The following is a 27,721-nucleotide window of genomic DNA, read 5'->3' as shown; positions in this document are numbered from 1 at the left end:
TCCCTACTAATCACCCTACAGATACATACATTGTCAGGTCATTCATCCCTACAGATACGTACATTGTCAGGTCATTCATCCCTACTGATCCTCCTACAGATACGTACATTGTCGGGTCATTCATCCCTACTGATCACCCTACAGATACATACATTGTCAGGTCATTCATCCCTACTGATCCTCCTACAGATACATACATTGTCAGGTCATTCATCCCTACTGATCCTCCTACAGATACGTACATTGTCAGGTCATTCATCCCTACTGATCCCCCTACAGATACATACAGTGGGGCAAAAAAGTATTTAGTCAGCCACCAATTGTGCAAGTTCTCCCACTTACAAAGATGAGAGAGGCCTGTAATTGGCATCATAGGTAGACCTCAACTATGAGAGACAAAATGAGAAAACAAATCCAGACAATCACATTGGCTGATCTGGAAAGAATTTATTTGCAAATTATGGTGGAAAATAAGTATTTGGTCACCTACAAACAAGCAAGATTTCTGGCTCTCACAGACCTGTACCTTCTTCTTTAAGAGGCTCCTCTGTCCTGCACTCATTACCTGTATCAATGACACCTGTTTGAACTTGTTATCAGTATAAAAGACACCTGTCCACAACCTCAAACATTCACACTCCAAACTCCACTATGGTGAAGACCAAAGAGCTGTCGAAGGACAGCAGAAACAAAATTGTAGACCTGCACCAGGCTGGGAAGACTAAATCTGCAATAGGCAAGCAGCTTGGTGTGAACAAATCAACTGTGGGAGCAATAATTAGAAAATGGAAGACATACAAGACCACTGATAATCTCCCCCGATCTGGGGCTCCATGCAAGATCTCACCCCGTGGGGTCAAAATGATCACAAGAACGGTGAGCAAAAATCCCAGGACCACATGGGGGGACCTAGTGAATGACCTGCAGAGAGCTGGGACCAACGTAACAAAGGCTACCATCAGTAACACACTACGCCGCCAGGGACTCAGATCCTGCAGTGCCAGACGTGTCCCCCTGCTTAAGCCAGTACATGTCCGGGCCCGTCTGAAGTTTGCTAGAGAGCATTTGGATGATCCAGAAGAGGATTGGGAGAATGTCATATGGTCAGATGAAACCAAAATAGAACTGTTTGGTAGAAACACAACTCGTCGTGTTTGGAGGAGAGAGAATGCTGAGTTGCATCCAAAGAACACCATACCTACTGTGAAGCATGGGGGTGGCAACATCATGCTTTGGGGCTGTTTCTCTGCAAAGGGACCAGAACGACTGATCCATGTACAGGACAGAATGAATGGGGCCATGTATCGTGAGATTTTGAGTGCAAACCTCCTTCCATCAGCAAGGGCATTGAAGATGAAACATGACTGGGTCTTCCAACATGACAATGATCCCAAACATACCGCCCGGGCAAAGAAGGAGTGGCTTCGTAAGAAGCATTTCAAGGTCCTGGAGTGGCCTAGCCAGTCTCCGGATCTCAACCCCATAGAAAACCTTTGGAGGGAGTTGAAAGTCTGTGTTGCCCAGCAACAGCCCCAAAACATCACTGCTCTAGAGGAGATCTGCATGGAGGATGGGCCAACATACCAGCAACAGTGTGTGCCAACCTTGTGAAGACTTCCAGGAAACGTCTGACCTCTGTCATTGCCAACAAAGGATATATAACAAAGTATTGACATGAACTTTTCATATTCACCAAATACTTATTTTCCACCATAATTTGCAAATAAATTCTTTCCAAATCAGCCAATGTGATTGTCTGGATTTTCTTTCTCATTTTGTCTCTCATAGTTGAGGTCTCCCTATGATGCCAATTACAGGCCTCTCTCATCTTTGTAAGTGGGAGAACTTGCACAATTGGTGGTGACTAAATACTTTTTTGCCCCACTGTACATTGTCAGGTCATTCATCCCTACTTCTCAGCCTACAGATACATACATTGTCAGCTCATTCATCCCTACTGATCCTCCTACAGATACATACATTGTCAGGTCATTCATCCCTACTGATCCCCCTACAGATACATACATTGTCGGGTCATTCATCCCTACTGATCACCCTACAGATACATACATTGTCAGCTCATTCATCCCTACTGATCACCCTACAGATACATACATTGTCAGGTCATTCATCCCTACTGATCACCCTACAGATACATACATTGTCACCCAAATCCCTCAGATATAATCCATTCTTCTAATTACTTTCCAGCTCTGTGTAGGAAGCCGGAGGAGACAATAATGAAGATGGATCCAGAGAAGACATTTTATAATATTGGGGATACAGTGACAGTAAATTGTTCGGTTGGATATGTCCCTTCCTACCTCTCTGCACGATGCGTACATCATGGATTCTATATTAATTGGGATAATCTTCTAGAATGTATAGGTGAGTAGTAAACCTCAATATACAGACTACAGGAACCCAGATCAACCAATCAGCAGCCACCTCTCTTTGGTGTGACTCATCTAAACTGATGTAACATAAAACCTGATTGGTGCATTGCCCTCTACACCTCATTCCTGTCTGTACGGCCTTATTACATACATAGCCCTGTATATTAGATACACTTTGTATAGTGAACATGGGAATACTGGATGCTGTCCAACTCAATCTCCATCTATCATTGTAATCAGAACCGATATCAGCGAACCCCATGGGGGGGGGATGTGATTATACATCACACTTAATGCTGATATCATCTACAATCTTCCCATGGAGACTTCCCTGACTTCTCTTCAAAGTGTCAGTAACTGCTTGACGAAAAAAAAAAAACACTTTGCTGCTAAAACCACCAGAAAATAAAGTTTTGTTTTTAAATTGAATTGAATAAAATAAAATGAATCAGATTGGGGCACCTTTGTTGTATGTAATTCTATATAATTGTACAAGAAAATAATCAGTTCCTCTGTGCATGCTGTCGCTGAGATTGTCCCTGAAAATCGGACTGTTCTGTAACACCGTGTGCAGCTTCATGGCGTCCCCCAAGCCTGGAGTCTAAAGGATTTGTGTATATTCAATGTTTTCCTCAAACCCACATGAGAAGGACCCCGACCCTACTGTATGGTTTCTAAAAATTTAAATATTAGTCTTTCTCAGTAGCATCCCGAGGCAGGTGCGGGGGGTGCAGTCCGCACCGGGTGACACCGACCGCACTGAGTGACACCGACCGCACAGGGTGACACCGGACCCGCTCCACAAAAAGGTAAGTTGTAAAGCAAGCCGACGATCCCCACAGGATGCATCAGATCTGCAGAATGAGCATAATGGATCTGAGTCCAATCTATAATGCTCAATCTGCAGATCCAATCCATTCTGCGGGTATCTTCGGAGGGGGTGTCACCAAGTGTTACCGCAGCGGGTGACACCTACCCTAGGGATGCCTCTGGTCTTTCTTTAGTGAGACCCCCCAAAAAATACACAGGGGTCTTTCCCCATTAATATCCCACCTCCAGAACACACATTGGTATTTCCCGGAGAGATCCCCCCTCCAGCACACACATTGGTCTGTTCCCAGTGAGATCCCCCCTCCAGCACACACTGTCATGGTCTGGGGTCAGGCTCGGAGGCAAGGGACTGTAGCAGTAGAGAAGTTTATGAGTAATAAGTTAGAAATATACAAGCAGATCCCTCTAGCAGATGACACAGGATCCCCTGAGGCACGGGGTCTAACAACTACCCGGTCTTTAGCAGATCTCCCAATGGTGGAGATGGGTTTTGCTGCGTGCTGATGCAAGGTTGAAGCACCATGGATTGTCCAGTAATGAATAGTAGCTGGATGGGATCTGATGGAAGAGTAGCTGATGAGAAAGCCAAAGGTAGATAACAAATGGTAGTGGAGATAAGGACAGCAGCAGGTATGCAATGAGCAATGTACCAGCTGGAGAGAGCACAATAGTCTGGAAAACAGTGCAGAGACATGGCTAAAATCAGGAAGTTTGTGGGAGGAGCAAATAGTTCAACGTTCACCAGAAACAAGATACAAGGCTAAATTGTCCAAGAGATCAGGAAGGGAGCTGACCAGCATGTCAGGTGGCACAATGAGAAGAACTAGAGGCAGACACCACAGAGGTCCCAGGTTCAGATTTTATCTTCCCCAGTGAGATTCCACCCCTAGCACACACATTGGTCTTTCCCCAGGTAGATCCCACTTACAACCCACACATTGGTCTTTGGTCCTTGGTGAGTTCCCACCTCCAGCACACACTGGTTGGTCTTTCCCTTACTGTCTAGTATCACAATATACAAATTGCATTACATTATTATTATTATACAGTATTTATATAGCGCCAAAAGGTTTGCTCAGCGCTGTACATTATAGGGGGGACAGTATATGAGACAATACAGTAACAATAAAATACACGAGGGGTTCGAGGGCCCTGCTCTTTCAAGCTTACAATCTAGGAGGGAGGGGGTAGAGGTACAGGAGGAAGTGGCTGAGGGGGATGGAGTGGTAGGAGGAGTGGAGGAGAACGGTTGTTAGGTGAGGGTGTGGTAGGCTTGCCTGAAGAGATGGGTTTTCAGGGTGCGCCTGAAGGTGAGGAGGGTAGGTGACAGTCTGATGGATTGGGGTAGGGAGTTCCAGAGGATGGGGGAAGTCCTGGAGAAGTCCTGCAGTTGGGTGTGGGAGGAGGAGACCAGGGAGCTAGAGAGTAGTAGGTCTTGTGAAGAGCGAAGGGCACGGGTAGGGTGGTATCAGGTCAGTGAGGTAGTTTGGGGCAGCGTTATGAATGGCTTTGTATGTCAGAATTAGTAATTCAAATTTAATGCGTTGGGCAATCGGGAGCCAGTGAAGGGATTGGCAGAGGGGGGTGGCAGAAGTGGAGTGATTGGTGAGGTGGATGAGTCTGGCCGCTGAGTTCAGGATAGACTGGAGTGGGGATAGCATGTTCGGGTAGGCCGGTGAGAAGGGAGTTGCAGTAGTCCAGGTGTGAGATGATGCGGGAGTGTACGAGTTGTTTGGTGGTGTCTGGGGTGAGGAACGTACGTATCTTGGAGATGTTGCGAAGGTGGAGCCTGCATGAATTTGATAGTGATTGGATATGAGGTTGGAAGGAAAGGTTTGAGTCCAGGGTGACACCTAGGACTTTGGTGTGTGGGGTGGGATTGATGGTGGCGTTGTGAGTTGTGATGGAGAGGATGGGGGGGGGGGCGCGGGATGGGGGGAAAACTAGGAGCTCAGTTTTGGAAAGGTTTAACTTGAGGAAATGGAGTGACATCCAGTCTGATATGTTGTTTAGGAGGTGGGTGATGCCTCTCATCCCTCATCCCTCTTCTCTGTAGAAGGAATGTTTCTCATTGCTTTCCTGTAGAATGTTAATATTTTCTTTTTTGCCCCCCCTCACCATATACTATTCCATTTGTCCTCTAACCCTCCCTGATAGAAGCCATTGATTCTATGCACAGCACTGATGAAGGCCAAGAAGACTGAAACAGGTGTATGTAGTGTGGAATGAATGGTTCTATAATAGGTTGTATCTGGGCCATGGACTGGAAGCTGAGGGAGTGCCAATGACTAAAGGTGTGTTCATCATAATGCAGGCAATGGCAGGCGGTGATTGGTCAATGCAGCACAAGAATCTCTCTTCAGCCTTCTTTCCTCCAGGACCGTGTCCCTGAGAACACGGGAGATTACAAATGACAGCAAGTGAGCCACCAGAACAGGTCCAGGGAAAACGACATGAGAGACATTTACACCCTCTGCACCTTACAAATACACTAAAGATGTCCTTCTCCCTTCAATACATCATACCAAAATGGCAACATTTCCAGGAAATATCCTGATCTTTGCCAACATTTTGGTAAAAATTGAAACTTTAAACTTGGTCCCTCCACCTCTGTGTAGGAAGCTGGATAGGACCATACTACAGATGGAACCACATGAGACATTTCATAGTAAAGGAGAAACACACATTGTCAGGCCATTCATCCCTACTGATCACCCTACAGATACATACATTGTCAGGTCATTCATCCCTACTGATCACCCTACAGATACGTACATTGTCAGGTCATTCATCCCTACTGATCACCCTACAGATACATACATTGTCAGGTCATTCATCCCTACTGATCACCCTACAGATACGTACATTGTCAGGTCATTCATCCCTACTGATCACCCTACAGATACGTACATTGTCAGGTCATTCATCCCTACTGATCACCCTACAGATACATACATTGTCAGGTCATTCATCCCTACTGATCACCCTACAGATACGTACATTGTCAGATCATTCATCCCTACTGATCCTCCTACAGATACATACATTGTCAGGTCATTCATCCCTACTGATGACCCTACAGATACATACATTGTCAGGTCATTCATCCCTACTGATGACCCTACAAATACATACATTGTCAAGTCATTCATCCCTACTGATCACCCTACAGATACGTACATTGTCAAGTCATTCATTCCTACTGATCCCCCTACAGATACATACATTGTCAGATCATTCCTCCCTACTGATCCTCCTACAGATACATACATAGTCGGGTCATTCATCCCTACTGATCCTCCTATAGATACATACATTGTCAGGTCATTCATCCCTACTGATCCTCCTACAGATACATACATTGTCAGGTCATTCATCCCTAATGATCACCCTACAGATACATACATTGTCGGGTCATTCTTCCCTACTGATCCTCCTACAGATACATACATTGTCAGGTCATTCATCCCTACTGATCACCCTACAGATACCTACATTGTCAGGTCATTCATCCCTACTGATCACCCTACAGATACATACATTGTCAGGTCATTCATCCCTACTGATCCCCCTACAGATACGTACATTGTCGGGTCATTCATCCCTACTGATCCTCCTATAGATACGTACATTGTCAGGTCATTCATCCCTACTGATCCTCCTATAGATACGTACATTGTCAGGTCATTCATCCCTACTGATCCTCCTACAGATACGTACATTGTCAGGTCATTCATCCCTACTGATCCTCCTACAGATACGTACATTGTCAGGTCATTCATCCCTACTGATCACCCTACAGATACATACATTGTCAGGTCATTCATCCCTACTGATCACCCTACAGATACATACATTGTCAGGTCATTCATCCCTACTGATCCTCCTACAGATACGTACATTGTCAGGTCATTCATCCCTACTGATAACCCTACAGATACATACATTGTCAGGTCATTCATCCCTACTGATCCCCCTACAGATACATACATTGTCAGGTCATTCATCCCTACTGATCACCCTGCAGATACATACATTGTCGAGTCATTCATCCCTACTGATCACCCTACAGATACATACATTGTCAGGTCATTCATCCCTACTGATCCTCCTACAGATACGTACATTGTCAGGTCATTCTTCCCTACTGATCCTCATATCGATACGTACATTGTCAGGTCATTCATCCCTACTGATCCTCCTACAGATACGTACATTGTCAGGTCATTCATCCCTACTGATCACCCTACAGATACGTACATTGTCAGGTCATTCATCCCTACTGATCACCCTACAGATACATACATTGTCGGGTCATTCATCCCTACTAATCCTCCTACAGATACATACATTGTCAGGTCATTCATCCCTACTGATCACCCTACAGATATGTACATTGTCGGGTCATTCATCCCTACTGATCACCCTACAGATACATACATTGTCGGGTCATTCATCCCTACTGATCCTCCTACAGATACATACATTGTCAGGTCATTCATCCCTACTGATCCTCCTACAGATACGTACATTGTCAGGTCATTCATCCCTACTGATAACCCTACAGATACATACATTGTCAGGTCATTCATCCCTACTGATCCCCCTACAGATACATACATTGTCGGTTCATTCATCCCTACTGATCACCCTGCAGATACATACATTGTCAGGTCATTCATTCCTACTGATCACCCTACAGATACATACATTGTCGGGTCATTCATCCCTACTGATCCTCCTACAGATACGTACATTGTCAGGTCATTCATCCCTACTGATCCTCCTACAGATACGTACATTGTCGGGTCATTCATCCCTACTGATCCTCCTACAGATACATACATTGTCGGGTCATTCATCCCTACTGATCACCCTACAGATACATACATTGTCAGGTCATTCATCCCTACTGATCCTCCTACAGATACGTACATTGTCGGGTCATTCATCCCTACTGATCCTCCTACAGATACATACATTGTCGGGTCATTCATCCCTACTGATCCCCATACAGATACATACATTGTCAGGTCATTCATCCCTACTGATCCTCCTACAGATATGTACATTGTCAGGTCATTCATCCCTACTGATCCTCCTACAGATACGTACATTGTCAGGTCATTCATCCCTACTGATCACCCTACAGATACATACATTGTCGGGTCATTCATCCCTACTGATCACCCTACAGATACATACATTGTCGGGTCATTCGTCCCTACTGATCACCCTGCAGATACGTACATTGTCAGGTCATTCATCCCTACTGATCTTCCTACAGATACGTACATTGTCGGGTCATTCATCCCTACTGATCCTCCTACAGATACGTACATTGTCGGGTCATTCATCCCTACTGATCCTCCTACAGATACATACATTGTCGGGTCATTCATCCCTACTGATCACCCTACAGATACATACATTGTCAGGTCATTCATCCCTACTGATCCTCCTACAGATACGTACATTGTCAGGTCATTCATCCCTACTGATCCTCCTACAGATACGTACATTGTCAGGTCATTCATCCCTACTGATCACCCTACAGATACATACATTGTCGGGTCATTCGTCCCTACTGATCACCCTACAGATACATACATTGTCAGGTCATTCATCCCTACTGATCACCCTACAGATACATACATTGTCAGGTCATTCATCCCTACTGATCCTCCTACAGATACATACATTGTCAGGTCATTCATCCCTACTGATCACCCTACAGATACATACATTGTCGGGTCATTCATCCCTACTGATCACCCTACAGATACATACATTGTCGGGTCATTCATCCCTACTGATCACCCTGCAGATACATACATTGTCAGGTCATTCATCCCTACTGATCACCCTACAGATACATGCATTGTCGGGTCATTCATCCCTACTGATCACCCTACAGATACGTACATTGTCGGGTCATTCATCCCTACTGATCACCCTACAGATACGTACTTTGTCAGGTCATTCATCCCTACTGATCCTCCTACAGATACGTACATTGTCAGGTCATTCATCCCTACTGATCACCCTACAGATACGTACATTGTCGGGTCATTCATCCCTACTGATCCTCCTACAGATACATACATTGTCAGGTCATTCATCCCTACTGATCCTCCTACAGATACGTACATTGTCAGGTCATTCATCCCTACTGATCACCCTGCAGATACATACATTGTCGGGTCATTCATCCCTACTGATCACCCTACAGATACATACATTGTCAGGTCATTCATCCCTACTGATCCTCCTACAGATACGTACATTGTCAGGTCATTCATCCCTACTGATCCTCCTACAGATACATACATTGTCGGGTCATTCATCCCTACTGATCACCCTACAGATACATACATTGTCAGGTCATTCATCCCTACTGATCCTCCTACAGATACATACATTGTCAGGTCATTCATCCCTACTGATCACCCTACAGATACCTACATTGTCAGGTCATTCATCCCTACTGATCCTCCTACAGATACGTACATTGTCAGGTCATTCATCCCTACTGATCACCCTAAAGATACATACATTGTAAGGTCATTCATCCCTACTGATCCTCCTACAGATACGTACATTGTCAGGTCATTCATCCCTACTGATCCTCCTACAGATACGTACATTGTCAGGTCATTCATCCCTACTGATCCTCCTACAGATACATACATTGTCAGGTCATTCATCCCTACTGATCCTCCTACAGATACATACATTGTCAGGTCATTGATCCCTACTGATCCTCCTACAGATACATACATTGTCATCCCAATCCCTCAGATATAATGAATTCCTGTAATCTCCCTTTCCAGCTCTGTGTAGGAAGCCGGAGGAGACAATACTGAAGATGGATCCAGAGAAGACATTTTATAATATTGGTGATACATTGACAGTAAATTGTCCGGTTGGATATCGGTCATCTCCATCTTCCATACGATGTGTGGATCGTGGAACCTCCATTGAGTGGGATAATCATCCAGAATGTGAAGGTGAGTAGTAAACCTCAATATACAGACTACAGGAACCCAGACCAACCAATCAGCAGCCACCTCTCTTTGGTGTGACTCATCTAAACTGATGTAACATCTGATTGGTGCATTGCCCTCTACACCTCATTCCTGTCTGTACGGCCTTATTACATACATAGCCCTGTATATTAGATACACTTTGTATAGTGAACATGGGAATACTGGATGCTGTCCAACTCAATCTCCATCTATCATTGTAATCAGAACCGATATCAGCGAACCCCATGGGGGGGGCGATGTGATTATACATCACACTTAATGCTGATATCATCTACAATCTTCCCATGGAGACTTCCCTGACTTCTCTTCAAAGTGTCAATAACTGCTTGATGGAAAAATACACCTTGCTGCTAAAACCACCGAAAAAAATGTATCTACATTGAATTAAATACGATTAAAATAAAATGAATCAGATTGGGGCGCTTCTGCTGTATGTAAGCCAAGATAATTGTACAAGAAAATAATCAGTTCCTCTGTGCATGCTGTCGCTGAGACTGTCCCTGAAAATCGGACTGTTTTGTAACACCGTCTGCATCTGTCAGGTGTCCCCCAAGCCTGCTTAAGAACCTCCCTATAGCTTATATACTGCTACAGGGGGGGGGGCACCTGTGCACAGAATCACGTATATATATGTAAATCTGCATTTCCAGATAGGGGGCGTGTCCCTACCTGCGCTCCTATTTGCTGCTGCGGATGTCAATCACTGCGTTCCGGCTGGTAATTACCCGCCAGTGCCTGGTGATTACCGAGCATCTCCGACGGGAAGGAAGATTGTTTTGTTTACAAACAATCTTCCTCCCTGTCAGCTCGAGCACACTGCTCGGGATGGTTGTGCAGCCATCCTGATCTGTGTGTTTACAGTGAAGACCTCCCCATACCTAGTAAAACTCTTCCATTACACAGTTAATCCTATGATTGCCCCTCACATTAACCCCTTCCTGCCCAGTGCCATCATTACTACAGTGTCAGTGCTTTTTTTTAGCACTTCTCACTGTATTGGTGTCACTGGGGTGTCCGTGACACCAACTTAGTCCCTCCCCTATGTCAGAATGTCCTCTGCAGTCCCTCAGTCCCGCTAAAAGTCGCTGTTTGCCACCATTATTAGTAGGAAAAAATATCCCATTATCTACACCTCCATTTGTAAACGCTGTCACTTTTACGTAAACCAATTAATTTACACATATTGGGATTTTTTTTTTTAGCAAAGACACAGAGCAGAATACATTATGGCCGGAATTTATCAGGAAATTTGATTTTTATATTTTTTTTACTGGATATGTTTAATAGCAAAAAGTCAAAAAAAAAATTTTCTCAAAATTGTCGGTCTTTTTTTGCTTATAGCACAAAAAATAAAAACCGAACAGGCGATCAAATACCACCGAAATAAAGCTCAATTCATGAGAAAAAAATGACGCAAATTTAATTTGGGTCCAGCACTGCATGACCGCGCAATTGTCAGTTAAAGTAATGCAACGCCGTAAAGAAAAAAAATGGCCTGGTTACGAAAGGGGGGAATCCTCAGGAGGGCAAGTGGATAAAGGATTTGTATATATTCAATGTTGTCCTCAAAGCCACCTGAGAAGGACCCCGGCCCTACTGTATGGGTTCTAAAAACAAAATTTGGCTTTCATACTTGCCCCCATGGCAGTGCCTGACCTCCCATGCCTGTTGTTCACCAATTGCTTACTGATTAGTCCTACAAATTGCCAGAATTTAGTAGCAGGGTTTTCCCTCCATGGACTCCATTGGGGTTCTCAGCAAAGTTTGGGTTTACCAGGTTTTCAGCATTGTGACGGAGGGTAAGCAGGAAAGAACACACAAGGCAGACGACAAACACTTAAAGCTTTATTAAAACAGACAACAGTCACTCAATGGGGTGTAGTGAAGGGAGAAAGAGTCCAAAATACTTGTAATCCAGCCCCGGTGGGCAAAGTTGATGTCTCTACAGCAATTTGTAATCCAAGAGGCAGTTCATAAACAGTCAGATAGCACAGGGGGAGCATACAATCAGACAAAGCTGATGCGGTGGTCTCAGGCAGAGCTGATGTGATAGTCTCTGTCAAAGCTGATAGCGTTTCAGGCAGGGCTGATGTAGCTTCTGGCGTCCCCCTTCTTCCAATGGGGCTCAGGCAGAGCCGGGGGGGTCACTAAAGTCCAGCTGGACCCCTCAGTGGTTGCCCAGCAGAATGGCTCCCCAAGAGAGACCAGTACTGACCTCTTAAACCCCCTGAGCAGGATGGGGGGATCATTAGCAGGTGACAATGAAGAGAATGGACAGGAATTGAACTACAGTAATTTAATTTGTAGCTGTAAACAGAAAAGACTGGTTGGACAGACTGGACACTGAAACAGGATAATTGGATTTGCAACTGTAAACAGTGTAACAGTGGGGGAAATACATTAATACAAAAGTAAGGAACTAATTAGGGATGTATACACTAATTAAATTTGGGACCTTTTGTGGAGGGGGAGCCTTAATTACAGCTAGGGGCCTTTGGCACACAGGAGTGAATTCTAATTGGAGGAGGCTTTTCCTGTGGCCAGGAGGGGTTAGGCACAAGGAATTAATACCTGGGGATTAATAACTGGGCTGGTAGAGAACTCATATCGTGACACTCTGGATCAGTAAGCAGGAATTGAAAATTGGCCGGGCCCCTATACCGTGACAAGCATGTTAGCAAAATAGCTTTCAAATCACACCCAGGCCTCTTCAATCTTCACTACTCTTCATATTCTTCATATCACACCCAAGAATAACTTGTCTGAAAATACAAAGAGCTTGGTTAAGTTAAATTGTGACAAAGAAACGTAAGAAAGGAAGGGGAAACGCTCAGTCTGTATCATCTTCAATGAAAGTCAAATCATAATTCAAAGATCTTCTATGACACCTGACAGGATACATTCGTAGTGAGATCCCACCGAGTGCACAATGCTCAGTCTTTTCCCAGTGAGATCCCACCTAGTGCACTCCGGACAGTCTATTCCCAGTGAGATCCCACCTGGTGCACAACGGTCAGTCTATTCCTACTGAGATTCAGCCTGGTACACAATGGTCAGTCTATTCCCAGTGGGCTCCCACCTAGTGCACACCTTACAGTCTATTCCCAGTGAGATCCCACCTAGTGCACACCGGTCAGTCTATTCGCAGTGAGATCCCACCGAGTGCACACCAGTCAGTTTATTCCCAGTGAGATCCCACCTAGTGCACACCGGTCAATCTATTCCCAGTGCGATCCCACCTAGTGCACACTGGTCAGTCTATTCCCAGTGAAATCCCACCTGGTGCACACCGGACAGTCTATTCCTAGTGAGATCCTACCTAGTGCACACAGGACAGTCTATTCCCAGTGAGATCCCACCTGGTGCACACCGGACAGTCTGTTCCTAGTGAGATCCCACCTAGTGCACAATGCTCAGTCTGTTCCCAGTGAGATCCCACCTAGTGCACACCGGACAGTCTATTCCTAGTGAGATTCCAACTGGTACACAACGGTCAGTCTATTCCCAGTGGGCTCCCACCTAGTGCACACCGGACAGTCTATTCCCAGTGGGCTCCCACCTAGTGCACACCGGACAGTCTATTCCCAGTGAGATCCCACCTAATGCACACCGGACAGTCTATTCCTAGTGAGATCCCACCTAGTGCACACTGGTCAGTCTATTCCTAGTGAGATCCCACCTAGTGCACACCGGAAAGTCTATTCCCAGTGAGATCCCACTGAGTGCACAATGCTCAGTCTATTCCCAGTGAGATTCACTGAGTGCACACCGGACAGTCTATTCCCAGTGAGATCTCACCTAGTGCACACCGGAAAGTCTATTCCTAGTGAGATCCCACCTAGTGCACACTGGTCAGTCTATTTCCAGTGCGATCCCACCTAGTGCACACCGGTCAGTCTATTCCCAGTGAGATCCCACCTAGTGCACACTGATCAGTCTATTCCTAGTGAGATCCCACCTAGTGCACACCGGAAAGTCTATTCCCAGTGAGATCCCACTGAGTGCACAATGCTCAGTCTATTCCCAGTGAGATCACACTGAGTGCACACCGGACAGTCTATTCCCAGTGAGATCTCACCTAGTGCACACCGGAAAGTCTATTCCTAGTGAGATCCCACCTAGTGCACAATGGTCAGCCTATTTCCAGTGCGATCCCACCTAGTGCACACCGGACAGTCTATTTCTAGTGAGATCCCACCGAGTGCACACCGGAAAGTCTATTCCCAGTGAGATCCCACCTAGTGCACACTGGTCAGTCTATTCCCAGTGAGATCCCACCTGGTGCACACCGGTCAGTCTCTTCCCAGTGAGATCCCACCTAGTGCATACCGATCAATCTGTTCCCAGTGAGATCCCACCTAGTGCATACCGATCAATCTGTTCCCAGTGAGATCCCACCTAGTGCATACCGGTCAGTCTGTTCCCAGTGAGATCCCACCTAGTGCACACCAGACAGTGTATTCCCAGTGAGATCCCACCTAGTGCACACCGGACAGTCTATTCCCAGTGAGATCCCACCTAGTGCATACCGGTCAATCTGTTCCCAGTGAGATCCCACCTAGTGCACACTGGTCAGTCTATTCCTAGTGAGATCCCACCTAGTGCACACCGGAAAGTCTATTCCCAGTGAGATCCCACTGAGTGCACAATGCTCAGTCTATTCCCAGTGAGATTCACTGAGTGCACACCGGACAGTCTATTCCCAGTGAGATCTCACCTAGTGCACACCGGAAAGTCTATTCCTAGTGAGATCCCACCTAGTGCACACTGGTCAGTCTATTTCCAGTGCGATCCCACCTAGTGCACACCGGTCAGTCTATTCCCAGTGAGATCCCACCTAGTGCACACTGATCAGTCTATTCCTAGTGAGATCCCACCTAGTGCACACCGGAAAGTCTATTCCCAGTGAGATCCCACTGAGTGCACAATGCTCAGTCTATTCCCAGTGAGATCACACTGAGTGCACACCGGACAGTCTATTCCCAGTGAGATCTCACCTAGTGCACACCGGAAAGTCTATTCCTAGTGAGATCCCACCTAGTGCACAATGGTCAGCCTATTTCCAGTGCGATCCCACCTAGTGCACACCGGTCAGTCTATTCCCAGTGAGATCCCACCTGGTGCACACCGGACAGTCTATTTCTAGTGAGATCCCACCGAGTGCACACCGGAAAGTCTATTCCCAGTGAGATCCCACCTAGTGCACACTGGTCAGTCTATTCCCAGTGAGATCCCACCTGGTGCACACCGGTCAGTCTCTTCCCAGTGAGATCCCACCTAGTGCACACCGATCAATCTGTTCCCAGTGAGATCCCACCTAGTGCATACCGATCAATCTGTTCCCAGTGAGATCCCACCTAGTGCATACCGGTCAGTCTGTTCCCAGTGAGATCCCACCTAGTGCACACCAGACAGTGTATTCCCAGTGAGATCCCACCTAGTGCACACCGGACAGTCTATTCCCAGTGAGATCCCACCTAGTGCATACCGGTCAATCTGTTCCCAGTGAGATCCCACCTAGTGCACACCGCTCAGTCTATTCCCAGTGGGCTCCCACATAGTGCACACCGCTCAGTCTATTCCCAGTGGGCTCCCACATAGTGCACACCGGTCAGTCTATTCCCAGTGAGATCCCACCTAGTGCACACCGCTCAGTCTATTCCCAGTGGGCTCCCACATAGTGCACACCGGTCAGTCTATTCCTAGTGAGATCCCACCTAGTGCACACCGGACAGTCTCTTCCCAGTGAGATCCCACCGCCAGCATACATACAGTGCCTTGAAAAAGTGTTCTTCCCCCTTGAAATTGTGCACATTTTGTCATTTTACAACGAAAACTGTCAATGTATTTATTGGGATTGGATGTGATAGACCGACACAAAGTAACACATAATTGTGAAGTGGAAGGAAAATGAGAAATGGTTTCCAACATTTTTTACAAATAAATATCTGAAAAGTGTGGCGGCATTTGTATTCAGCCCCCTTTACACTGATACCCCTAACTAAAATCTAGTGGAACCAATTGCCTTCAGAAGTCACCTAATGAGTAAATAGAGTTCCCCTGTGTGTCATGTGATCTCAGTATAAATACAGCTGTTCTGTGAAGCCCTCAGAGGTTCGTTAACCACTCGCCCTCCAGAGGATTCACCTCCCCCCGACCCGGCCATTTTTTGGGATATGGCGCTGCGTTACTTTAACTGACATTTGCGCGGTCATGCACTGCTGTACCCAAATGAAATTTATGTCCTTTTTTCCCCACAAACAGAGCTTTCTTTCAGTGGTATTTGATCACCTCTGCATTTTTTTATTTTTGTGCTATAGAAAAAAAACACCAATTTTGTGAACAAAAATACAGTTGTAAGAAAAAGTATGTGAACCCCTTGGGATTACGTGGAGTTTTGCATGAATTGGGCATAAAATGTGCTCTGAACGTCTTCTAAGTCACAACAATAGAAGAACACAGTCTGCTGAACATAATACTACACAAACATTAGATGTTGCCATGGTTTAATTTCACATAACATGTAAACATTCACAGTGCAGGGAGGAAAAAGTATGTGAGGCCCTAGCTTAATGACTTCTCCCAGAGCTAATTGGAGCCAGGAGTGAGCCAACCTTGACTCCAATCAGTGTGATGATATTGGATGTGTTGCTGACAGCTGTCCTGCCCTTAAAAAACACTCACCTGTTTTGGGTTTACTGGTTTCAAGAAGCACTGTCTGATGTGAACCATGCCTCGCAGAAAAGAGCTCTCAGAAGACCTACGATCAAGAATTGTTGACTTGCATGAAGCTAGAAAGGGTTACAAAAGTATCTCCAAACGCCTTGATGTTCATGTGTCCACGGTAAGACAGACTGTCTACAAATGTAGAAAGTTTAGCACTGTTGCTACTCTCCCTAGGCGCGGTCGTCCTGTAAAAATGACTGCAAGAGCACAGCGCAGAATGCTGCATGAGGTAAAGAAGAATCCCAGAGTGTCAGCTAAAGACCTACAGAAATCTCTGGCACATGCTAACATTTTTGTTGACACATCTACAATAAGGAAAACATTAAACAAGAATGGAGTTCATGGGAGGACACCACGGAGGAAGCCATTGCTGTCCAAAAAGAATATTGCAGCACGTTTGAAGTTTGCAAAAGAGCACCTGGATGTTCCACAGCACTACTGGCAAAATATACTGTGGACAGATGAAACCAAGATTGAGTTGTTTGGGAAGAACACACAACACTATGTGTGGAGAAAAAAAGGCACAGCACACCAACATCAAAACCTCATCTCCACTGTAAAACATGGCGGAGGGAGCATCATGGTTTGGGGCTGCTTTGCTGCCTCAGGGCCTGGACGGATTGTTGTCATTGATGGGAAAATGAATTCCAGAGTTTATCAAGACATTTTGTAGGAAAACGTATGACCATCTGTCCGCCAACTGAAGCTCCGCAGAGGATGGGTGATGCAACAGGACAATGACCCAAAGCATACAAGTAATTCAACAAAACAATGGCTGCAACAGCACAGAATACGCCTTCTGGAGTGGCCCAGTCAGAGTCCTGACCTCAACCCGATTGAAATGCTGTGGCATGACATTAAGAGAGCGATTCACACCAGACATCCCAAGAATATTGCTACACTGAAACAGTTTTGTGAAGAGGAGTGGTCCAAAATGACTCCAGATCGTTGTGCAGGTCTGATCTGCAACTACAGGAAACGTTTGGTTGAAGTTATTGCTGCCAAAGGAGGGTCAACCAGTTATTAAGTCCAAAGGTTCACATACTTTTTCCTCCCTGCACTGTGAATGTTTACATGTTATGTGCAATTAAACCATGGCAACATCTAATGTTTGTGTAGTATTATGTTCAGCAGACTGTGTTCTTCTATTGTTGTGACTTAGATGACGTTCAGAGCACATTTTATGCCCAATTCATGCAAAACTCCACGTAATCCCAAGGGGTTCACATACTTTTTCTTGCAACTGTATATATTTTTGACCTTTTGCCAGTAAAAAAAAATTGAAAAATTCAAATTTCATCATAAATTTAGTCCAAAATGTATTCTGATCCATGTCTTTACTAAAAAAAATCCCAATATTTGTAAATTAATTGGTCTATTTGAACGTTATAGCATTTACAAATGGCGCTATAGATACTGGAATTAAAAAAAAAATGTTATACTAGTAATGGCGGCGATCAGCGACTTATAGAAGGACTATGGCTGGCATTCTGACACTGGGGGGGAACTAACTGCCACTGACATCCCCAGTGACACCAATACAGTTATCAGTGCTAATAAAAGGCACTGACACTGTACTGACACTGTACTGACACTGGGCAGGAAGGGTTAACATGAGGGGCAATCAAAGGGTTAACTGTGTGCTGGGTGTGTTTTACTAGGGGGTGTGTGGGGTGTGCTTTACATTGTAATCACACTGCTGTGCAGAGCCATACAAAGCAGTGTGCAGGAGCTGACAGAGGAGAGATCTGTGTTGTTTACATACAGAACTCTCCCCTGTCTGTGATGCACTATGATTACCGCGTGCCGGCGGGGAATCACCTGCCGGGACCAGGTGATTGACAACCGAGGCCGCCAATGGCACCATCGGTAGGGTGCACCCCCTACCTGGAAATGCAAAATCATATATATATATATACGTGATTGTGCGCATCCTTGCCACTCTGTAGAAGTATTTCTGCTATAAGGCAGCGGGAAAGCGGTTAAAGAACATTAGTGAACAAACAGCATCATGAAGGCCAAGGAACACACCAGTCAGGTCAGGGATAAAATTGTGGAGAAGTTTAAAACAGGGGTAGGTTATAAAATATTATTACATCTCATGGAGCACTGTTCAATCCTTCAAGCAGGACAATGACCAGAAACATCCAGCCAGAGCTACAATGGAATGGTTCTGATCAAATCATATTCATGTGTTAGAATGGCCCAGTCACAGTCCAGACCCAAATCCAATGAAGAATCTGTGGCCAGACCTGAAAATTGCTGTTCCCAGACGCTCTCCATCCAATCTGACAGAGCTTGAGGGATTCTGCAAAGAAGATTGGGCAGAAATGTCCCTCTCTAGATGTACAAAGAGACATCCCCTGAAAGACTTGCAGCTGGAATTGCAGCCAAAGGGGGTCCTACAAAGAATTGACTCCGGGGGGGCCGAATACAAATGCCACCACACTTCTCACAGATTTATTTTTAAAATATTTTGGAAACCATTTCTCATTTTCCTTCCATTTCACAAATATGTGCTACTTTGTGTCAGTCCGTCACATCCAATCCTGATAAATACATTGTAACATGACAACATGGGGGGGAATACATTGTAACATGACAACATGGGGGGGGGGATACATTGTAACATGACAACATGGGGGGGGGAATACATTGTAACATGACAACATGGGGGGGGGGATACATTGTAACATGACAACATGGGGGGTGGAATACATTTTAAATAGACAACATGGGGGGGGATACATTGTAACATGACAACATGGGGGGCGGAATACATTGTAACATGACAACATGGGGGGGGGATACATTGTAACATGACAACATTGGGGACATTTCACAAAGAAAGGAAGACTAACACAGTGCCTTTCAAGGTCATTCATCCCTACTGACCACCCTACAGATACATCCATTGTCGGGTCATTCATCCCTACTGATCACCCTACAGATACGTACATTGTCAGGTCATTCATCCCTACTGATCACCCTACAGATACGTACATTGTCAGGTCATTTATCCCTACTGATCCTCCTACAGATACGTACATTGTCAGGTCATTCATCCCTACTGATCACCCTACAGATACATACATTGTCAGGTCATTCATCCCTACTGATCCTCCTACAGATACATACATTGTCAGGTCATTCATCCCTACTGATCACCCTACAGATACATACATTGTCAGGTCATTCATCCCTACTGATCACCCTACAGATACATCCATTGTCAGGTCATTCATCCCTACTGATCACCCTACAGATACATACATTGTCAGGTCATTCATCCCTACTGATCACCCTACAGATATGTACATTGTCAGGTCATTCATCCCTACTGATCACTCTACAGATACATACATTGTCGGGTCATTCATCCCTACTGATCATCCTACAGATACGTACATTGTCAGGTCATTCATCCCTACTGATCACCCTACAGATACATACATTGTCAGGTCATTCATCCCTACTGATCACCCTACAGATATGTACATTGTCAGGTCATTCATCCCTACTGATCACTCTACAGATACATACATTGTCAGGTCATTCATCCCTACTGATCACCCTACAGATATGTACATTGTCAGGTCATTCATCCCTACTGATCCTCCTACAGATACATACATTGTCAGGTCATTCATCCCTACTGATCATCCTACAGATACATACATTGTCGGGTCATTCATCCCTACTGATCCCTCTACAGATACATACATTGTCGGGTCATTCATCCCTACTGATCACCCTACAGATACATACATTGTCAGGTCATTCATCCCTACTGATCACCCTACAGATACGTACATTGTCGGGTCATTCATCCCTACTGATCCTCCTACAGATACATACATTGTCAGGTCATTCATCCCTACTGATCACCCTACAGTTACATACATTGTCGGGTCATTCATCCCTACTGATCCTCCTACAGATACATACATTGTCAGGTCATTCATCCCTACTGATCCTCCTACAGATACATACATTGTCAGGTCATTCATCCCTACTGATCACCCTACAGTTACATACATTGTCGGGTCATTCATCCCTACTGATCCTCCTACAGATACATACATTGTCAGGTCATTCATCCCTACTGATCCTCCTACAGATACATACATTGTCAGGTCATTCATCCCTACTGATCACCCTACAGATACATACATTGTCAGGTCATTCATCCCTACTGATCACCCTACAGATACATACATTGTCAGGTCATTCATCCCTACTGATCACCATACAGATACATACATTGTCAGGTCATTCATCCCTAATGATCACCCTACAGATACATACATTGTCAGGTCATTCATCCCTACTGATCACCCTACAGATATTTACATTTTGATTCCTCTAATCTCTTTACAGCTCTGTGTAGGAAGCCGGATTGGACAATGGTGAAGATGGATCCAGAGAAGACATTTTATGATATTGGGGATACAGTGACAGTAAATTGTCCGGTTGGATTTCACCCTACCTACTCCTCTATAAAATGTTTGGATCGTGGTTTCAACATTGATTGGAATAATCCTCCAGAATGTGCACGTGAGTAGTAAACCTAAAAATACAGATTACAGGAACCCAGAGAATAGAATAGAAAATAAAATAATGGAATAGAATAGAATGAAAGAGAATACAGCCATCTATCCAAAATTCTAATTTTGAAAACAAAATTAGAATAGAAAAGAATAGAAAACAAAAGAATAAAATAGAAACAAAGGAATAGAATAGGATAGAATAGAACACAATAGAATATAACCATCTTCTGAAATTCAATTTTTAAATGAATAGAATAGAATAAAACAGAATACAAAAAATAGAAAATAAAATCGTAGAATAGAAAAATAAAGGAATAGAGTAGAATAAAATAGAAAATAAAGATTATAAAAAATACAAATGAATATAATAGAATAAAATAAAATAGAAATAATATAGCCGTCTTTTGAAATTTACATCTTGAATATTATAAAACTGAATAAAGCTCTCTTACGAAACTGGAAAAACAATAGAAAAGAATAAAATAGAATAGAATAAAAAAGAATAGAGTAAAATTGAAAAAATAGAATAGAAAATAAATGTATAGAATAGAAAATAAAAGAGAAAAAATTTTAAATAATAAAATAGGGGGAAAAATTTAATAGAATAGAATATAGCCTTCCTCCGAATTTTCGTAATTCAAATTTCAAATAGAAAGGAATTTAAATAAATTTATATATATTTATATTTATATAGCCAATCATTTTTCACAATGACTTCAAATTAATTCAATATTTTCAATTTGCATTTGATTTGAATTCTTAAATCCCATTGGAATAATTCAAATCAGTTCAAAAGAGAATAAGGGAGAATAAATTAAATACATTTAATTATGAATGTGATGTAACTAAATTAGTAAGTTTACAATCAATCTGAATCAAAGTAGTTTTTTTTGTTCTGCGGATGTCTACTCTCTACTGTGTGATTACTAAAAATAAACCCTGGATTTTGTACGTACCCCCCGTGGCAGTGCCTGACCTCCCATGCCTGGTGTTCACCAATTGCTTACTGATTAGTCCTACAGATTGCCAGGATTTAGTAGCGGGGTTTAGTAGCAGGGTTTAGTGGCAGGATTTAGTAGCAGGGTTTAGTAGCAGGGTTTAGTAGCAGGGTTTAGTAGCAGGGTTTAGTAGCAGGGTTTAGTAGCAGGGTTTAGTAGCGGGATTTAGTAGCGGGGTTTAGTAGCGGGGTTTAGTAGCGGGGTTTAGTAGCAGGGTTTAGTGGCAGGGTTTAGTGGCAGGGTTTAGTGGCAGGGTTTAGTGGCAGGGTTTAGTGGCAGGGTTTAGTGGCAGGATTTAGTGGCAGGGTTTAGTGGCAGGGTTTAGTGGCAGGGTTTAGTGGCAGGGTTTAGTGGCAGGGTTTAGTGGCAGGGTTTAGTGGCAGGGTTTAGTGGCAGGGTTTAGTAGCAGGGTTTAGTAGCAGGGTTTTCCCTCCATGGACTCCATTGGGGTTCTCAGCAAGGTTTGGGTTTACCAGGTCTTCAGCATGATTCACAAAATAGCTGCCGAATAAAACCCTCTATGATCATCATCACTGTTTTTTGTATCACACCCAAGGATAACTACTGAACATACAGAGAGCTTGGTTTGAATTTAATTTGTGACAAAGAAAACTGGAAAAAATAAGAAGGAACGCTCAGTCTGCATTATTTTTCAATGGAAGTAAAACTATAACTCAAGGATCTTCTATGACACCTGAGAGGATACATCCCCAGTGAGATCCCACCTAGTGCACACCGGTCAAACTTTCCCCAGTGAAATCCCACCACCAGCATACATATTAGTCTTTCTTCAATGACTCCCGCCAGCACACACATTGGTCTTTCCCCATTAAAATCCCACCTACACCACACACATTGATATTTCACCGGTGAGATCCCACCTCCACCACACACATTGATATTTCACCGGTGAGATCCCACCTCCACCACACACATTGATATTTCACCGGTGAGATCCCACCTCCACCACACACATTGATATTTCACCGGTGAGATCCCACCTCCACCACACACATTGATATTTCACCGGTGAGATCCCACCTCCACCACACACATTGATATTTCCCAAGTGAGTTCCCACCTCCACCACACACATTAATATTTCAACGGAGAGATCCCACCTCCACCACACACATTGATATTTCCTCAGTGAGACCCCACCTCCACCAAACACATTGATATTTCCCCGGTGAGATACCACCTCCACCACAGACATTGATATTTCACCGGTGAGATCCCACCTCCATCACAAACATTGATATTTCCTCAGTGAGACCCCACCCCCACCACACACATTGATATTTCACCCGTGAGATCCCACCCCCACCACACACACAGATATTTCCCCGGTGAGATTCCACTTCCAGCCCACACATTGATATTTCACCGGTGAGATCCCACTTCCAGCCCACACATTGATATTTTACCGGTGAGATCCCACCTCTACCACACACATTGATATTTCCCAAGTGAGTTCCCACCTCCACCACACACATTGATAGTTCCCCGGAGAGATCCCACCCCTCATCACACACATTGATATTTCACCGGAGAGATTCCACTTCCAGCCCACACATTGATATTTCACCGGTGAGATCCCACTTCCAGCCCACACATTGATATTTCACCGATGAGATCCCACCTCTACCACACACATTGATATTTCCCAAGTGAGTTCCCACCTCCACCACACACATTGATATTTCCCCGGAGAGATCCCACCTCCACCACACACATTGATGTTTCATGGGAGAGATCCCACCTCCAGCATACACATTGATATTTCCCCGGAGAGATCCCACCTCCAGCACACACATTGATAGTTCCCCGGAGAGATCCCACTCCTCATCACACACATTGATATTTCACCGGAGAGATTCCACTTCCAGCCCACACATTGATATTTCACCGGTGAGATCCCACCTCCACCACACACATTGATATTTCACCGGTGAGATCCCACCTCCAGCACACATATTGGTATTTCCCAAGTAAGATCCCACCTCCACCACACACATTGATATTTCTCTGGAGAGATCCCACCTCAATGAACAAGCCAAAGCTCAGTAATGAGTAATAGCTGGATAGCATCTGACAGAAGCATGGTTGATGAACAATCTAAAGGTCGATAATGATTGGTAGCGTGATAAGGACAACATCAAGTATGCAATGAGCAACATACCAGCTGGAGAGAGCACAATAATCGGGCAAACAGAAAGTGCAGACACATGGCTTACATAAAGAAGTTCATGAGCGGATCAAGGAGTTCAAGGTTCACCAGAAACAAGATACAAGGCTAGATTGCTCAAGGAATCAGGCAGGGCGCTGTCCAGCATCTCTGTTGGTACAGTGAAAAGAGCTACAGCCAGACACTGCAAGTTCCCAGATTCAGATTCCGACCTTTGCAAACACAACCCAACCCCCAGCACATACCGTGTACTGGTCTTTCCCCAGTGAAAGCCCACCTCCAGTACACACATTGGTCTTCTCCAGTGACAGCCCACCTCCAGCACACACTGTCAAGGTGTGAGGTCAGGAACAGTTTCAAGTGGCCGTAGCAGTAGCAAAGTTTATGAATAATAATCTGGCAAAATATACTGTACATGCAGATCCCCCAAGTAGAAGATTAGACATTGTTCCTCACCTGAGGAACAATGTCTAATCACTAGCCAGTCTTCACCAGAGCTTCTGATGGTGGAGATGGGTTTTGCTGGTTGCAGCTCCATGGATTGTCCAGCAGGGAAATAGAAAGTGGGGGTAAGGTCACAGATGAAGTAGATAAGGAACAAGCAGAAGCATAGTCAATGAACAAGCCAAAGCTCAGTAATAAGTAATAGCTGGATGGCATCTGACAGAAGTGTAGTTGATGAGCAAGCTAAAGGTCAATAATGAATGGTAGTGGAGATAAGGACAGCAGCAGGTATACAATGAGCAACATACCAGCTGGAGAGAGCACAATAGTCTGGCAAACAGAAAGTGCAGACACATGGCTGACATAAATAAGCTCATGAGACAGATCAAGGAGTTCAAGGTTCACCAAACACAAGATGCAAGACTAGATTGTCCAAGGGATCAGGCAGGAAGCTGTCCAGCATATCTGGTGGCACAGTGGGAAGAGCTACAGCCAGGCACTGCAAAGTTCCTAGGTTCAGATCTGGACCATGATACACGCATTGGTTTTTCCCCAGTGTTAGCCCAACCGCCAGAAGATACAGTACATTTGTCTTTCCTCAGTGAGATCCCACCACCAGCACACACACTGGTCTTTCCTCAGTGAGATCCCACCTTCAGAATATACATTGGTCTTTCCTCAGTGAGATCCCACCTCCAGAATACACGCCGGTCTTTCCTCATTCAGATCCCACCTCCAGAATACACACCGGTCTTTCCTCAGTGAGATCCCACCTCCAGAATACACGCCGGTCTTTCCTCAGTGAGATCCCACCTCCAGAATACACATTTGGTCTTTCCTCATTCAGATCCCACCTCCAGAATACACACCGGTCTTTCCTCAGTGTGATCTCACCTCCAGAATACACATTTGGTCTTTCCTCATTCAGATCCCACCTCCAGAATACACACCGGTCTTTCCTCAGTGTGATCTCACCTCCAGAATACACATTTGGTCTTTCCTCATTCAGATCCCACCTCCAGAATGCACACCGGTCTTTCCTCAGTGAGATCCCACCTCCAGAATACACACTGGTCTTTCCTCATTCAGATCCCACCTCCAGAATACACACCGGTCTCAGGGAGATCCCACCTTCAGCACTCACACTGGTCTTTCCTCAGTGAGATCCCACCTCCAGAATACAGATTGGTCTTTCCTCATTCAGATCTCACCTCCAGAATGCACTCCGGTCTTTCCTACGTGAGATCCCATCACCAGTACACACAATGGTCTTTCCTCATTCAGATCCCACCTCCAGAATACACACCAATCTTTCCTCCGTGAGATCCCACCTCCAACACACATAACTCTGTGTAGGAAACTGGATAGGACCATACTGCAGATAGATCCAGATAAGACATTTCATAGTAAAGGAGAAACACACATTCCCATAGTGAACTCGGTGTAGAGCTATTCATGGGGTTGAGGCCAGGACTCTGTGCAGGACAGTCAAGTTCCTCCACCCCAAACTCACTCCTCCATGTCTTTATGGACCTTGCTTTGTGCACTGGTGCGCAGTCATGTTGGAAGAGGAAGGGGCCATCTGCAAACTCTTACCACAAAGTTGGGAGCATGAAATTGTCCATAATGTCCTGGTATGCTGATGCCTTAAGAGTTCCCTTCACAGGAACTAGGGGGCCAAGCCCAACCCCTGAAATACAACCCCACACCATAATCCCTCCTCCACCAAACTTTACACTGGGCACAATGCAGTCAGGCAAGTACTGTTCTCCTGAAAACCGTCAAATCCAGACACGTCCATCGGATTGCCAGACAGAGAAGTGGGATTGGTCACTCCAGAGAACACGTCTCCACTGCTCTAGAGTCCAGTGCCAGCATGCTTTACACCACGGCATCCGACGCTTTGCATTGCACTTGGTGATGTAAGACCTGGATGCAGCTGCTCGGCCATGGAAACCCATTCCTTGAAGCTCTCTACACACTGTTGTTGGGCTAATCTGAAGGCCACACCGAGTTTGGAGGTCTTTAGCTATTGACTCTGCAGACAATTGGTGACTTCTGTGCACTGTGCGCTTCAGCATGCGCTGACCCCGCCCTGTCATGTGACGTGGCCTACCACTTGGTGGCTGAGTGGCTGTTGTTCCCAATTGCTTCCACTTTGTTATAATACCACTTTCACACTGAGGAGTTTTTTAAGTGTTTTTGTGTTAAAAAAGCGCCTGAAGAGCTCAAGAAAAATGCTTCCCTATGTATGTGAATGTATATCTATGTATGCTTTCACACTGAGGAGTTGCTCTTGCGGTGCGGTGTTAAAACTACTGCTTGCAACATCTTTGGGCATCTTTGGTGAGTTAAAAAAAATGCCCAAAAAACACCTCTTCCCATTGAACTCAAGGAAAAACTCCTGAAAAGCACCTGAAAAACGTCTTTGGGAAGTGTTTTTGGTGCAGTTTTTAAGTAACATGTCCTTTAAAAACACTCACAAAGCATGGCAAAAGCACGGTAAAAACACCTTTGCGGTTTTGCTGAGTTTTTGTGG

General features: G+C 44.8%; 1 protein-coding gene across 1 annotated transcript in view; it reads left to right on the top strand.

Annotated features, from left to right (window-relative positions):
* LOC149449729 (uncharacterized) overlaps positions 1-27,721 on the top strand; it is a 108,395-nt gene that overhangs the window by 12,200 nt on the left and 68,474 nt on the right. The window contains exons 4-6 of the mRNA XM_089692806.1: positions 2,212-2,388; positions 10,061-10,237; positions 21,383-21,559. Of these exons, the coding sequence (XP_089548932.1) occupies positions 2,212-2,388; positions 10,061-10,237; positions 21,383-21,559 (531 nt within the window). The remainder of the gene's footprint in view (positions 1-2,211; positions 2,389-10,060; positions 10,238-21,382; positions 21,560-27,721) is intronic.

This window comes from Staurois parvus, unplaced genomic scaffold, assembly GCF_062004578.1.
Source record: "Staurois parvus isolate SC_StPar_1 unplaced genomic scaffold, SC_StPar_1.0 ptg000605l, whole genome shotgun sequence".
In the NCBI taxonomy this organism is placed as follows: Eukaryota; Metazoa; Chordata; class Amphibia; order Anura; family Ranidae; genus Staurois; species Staurois parvus.
The sequence above is the reverse complement of the archived record's forward strand: the minus strand, read 5'-3'. Positions and strand labels throughout refer to the sequence as shown.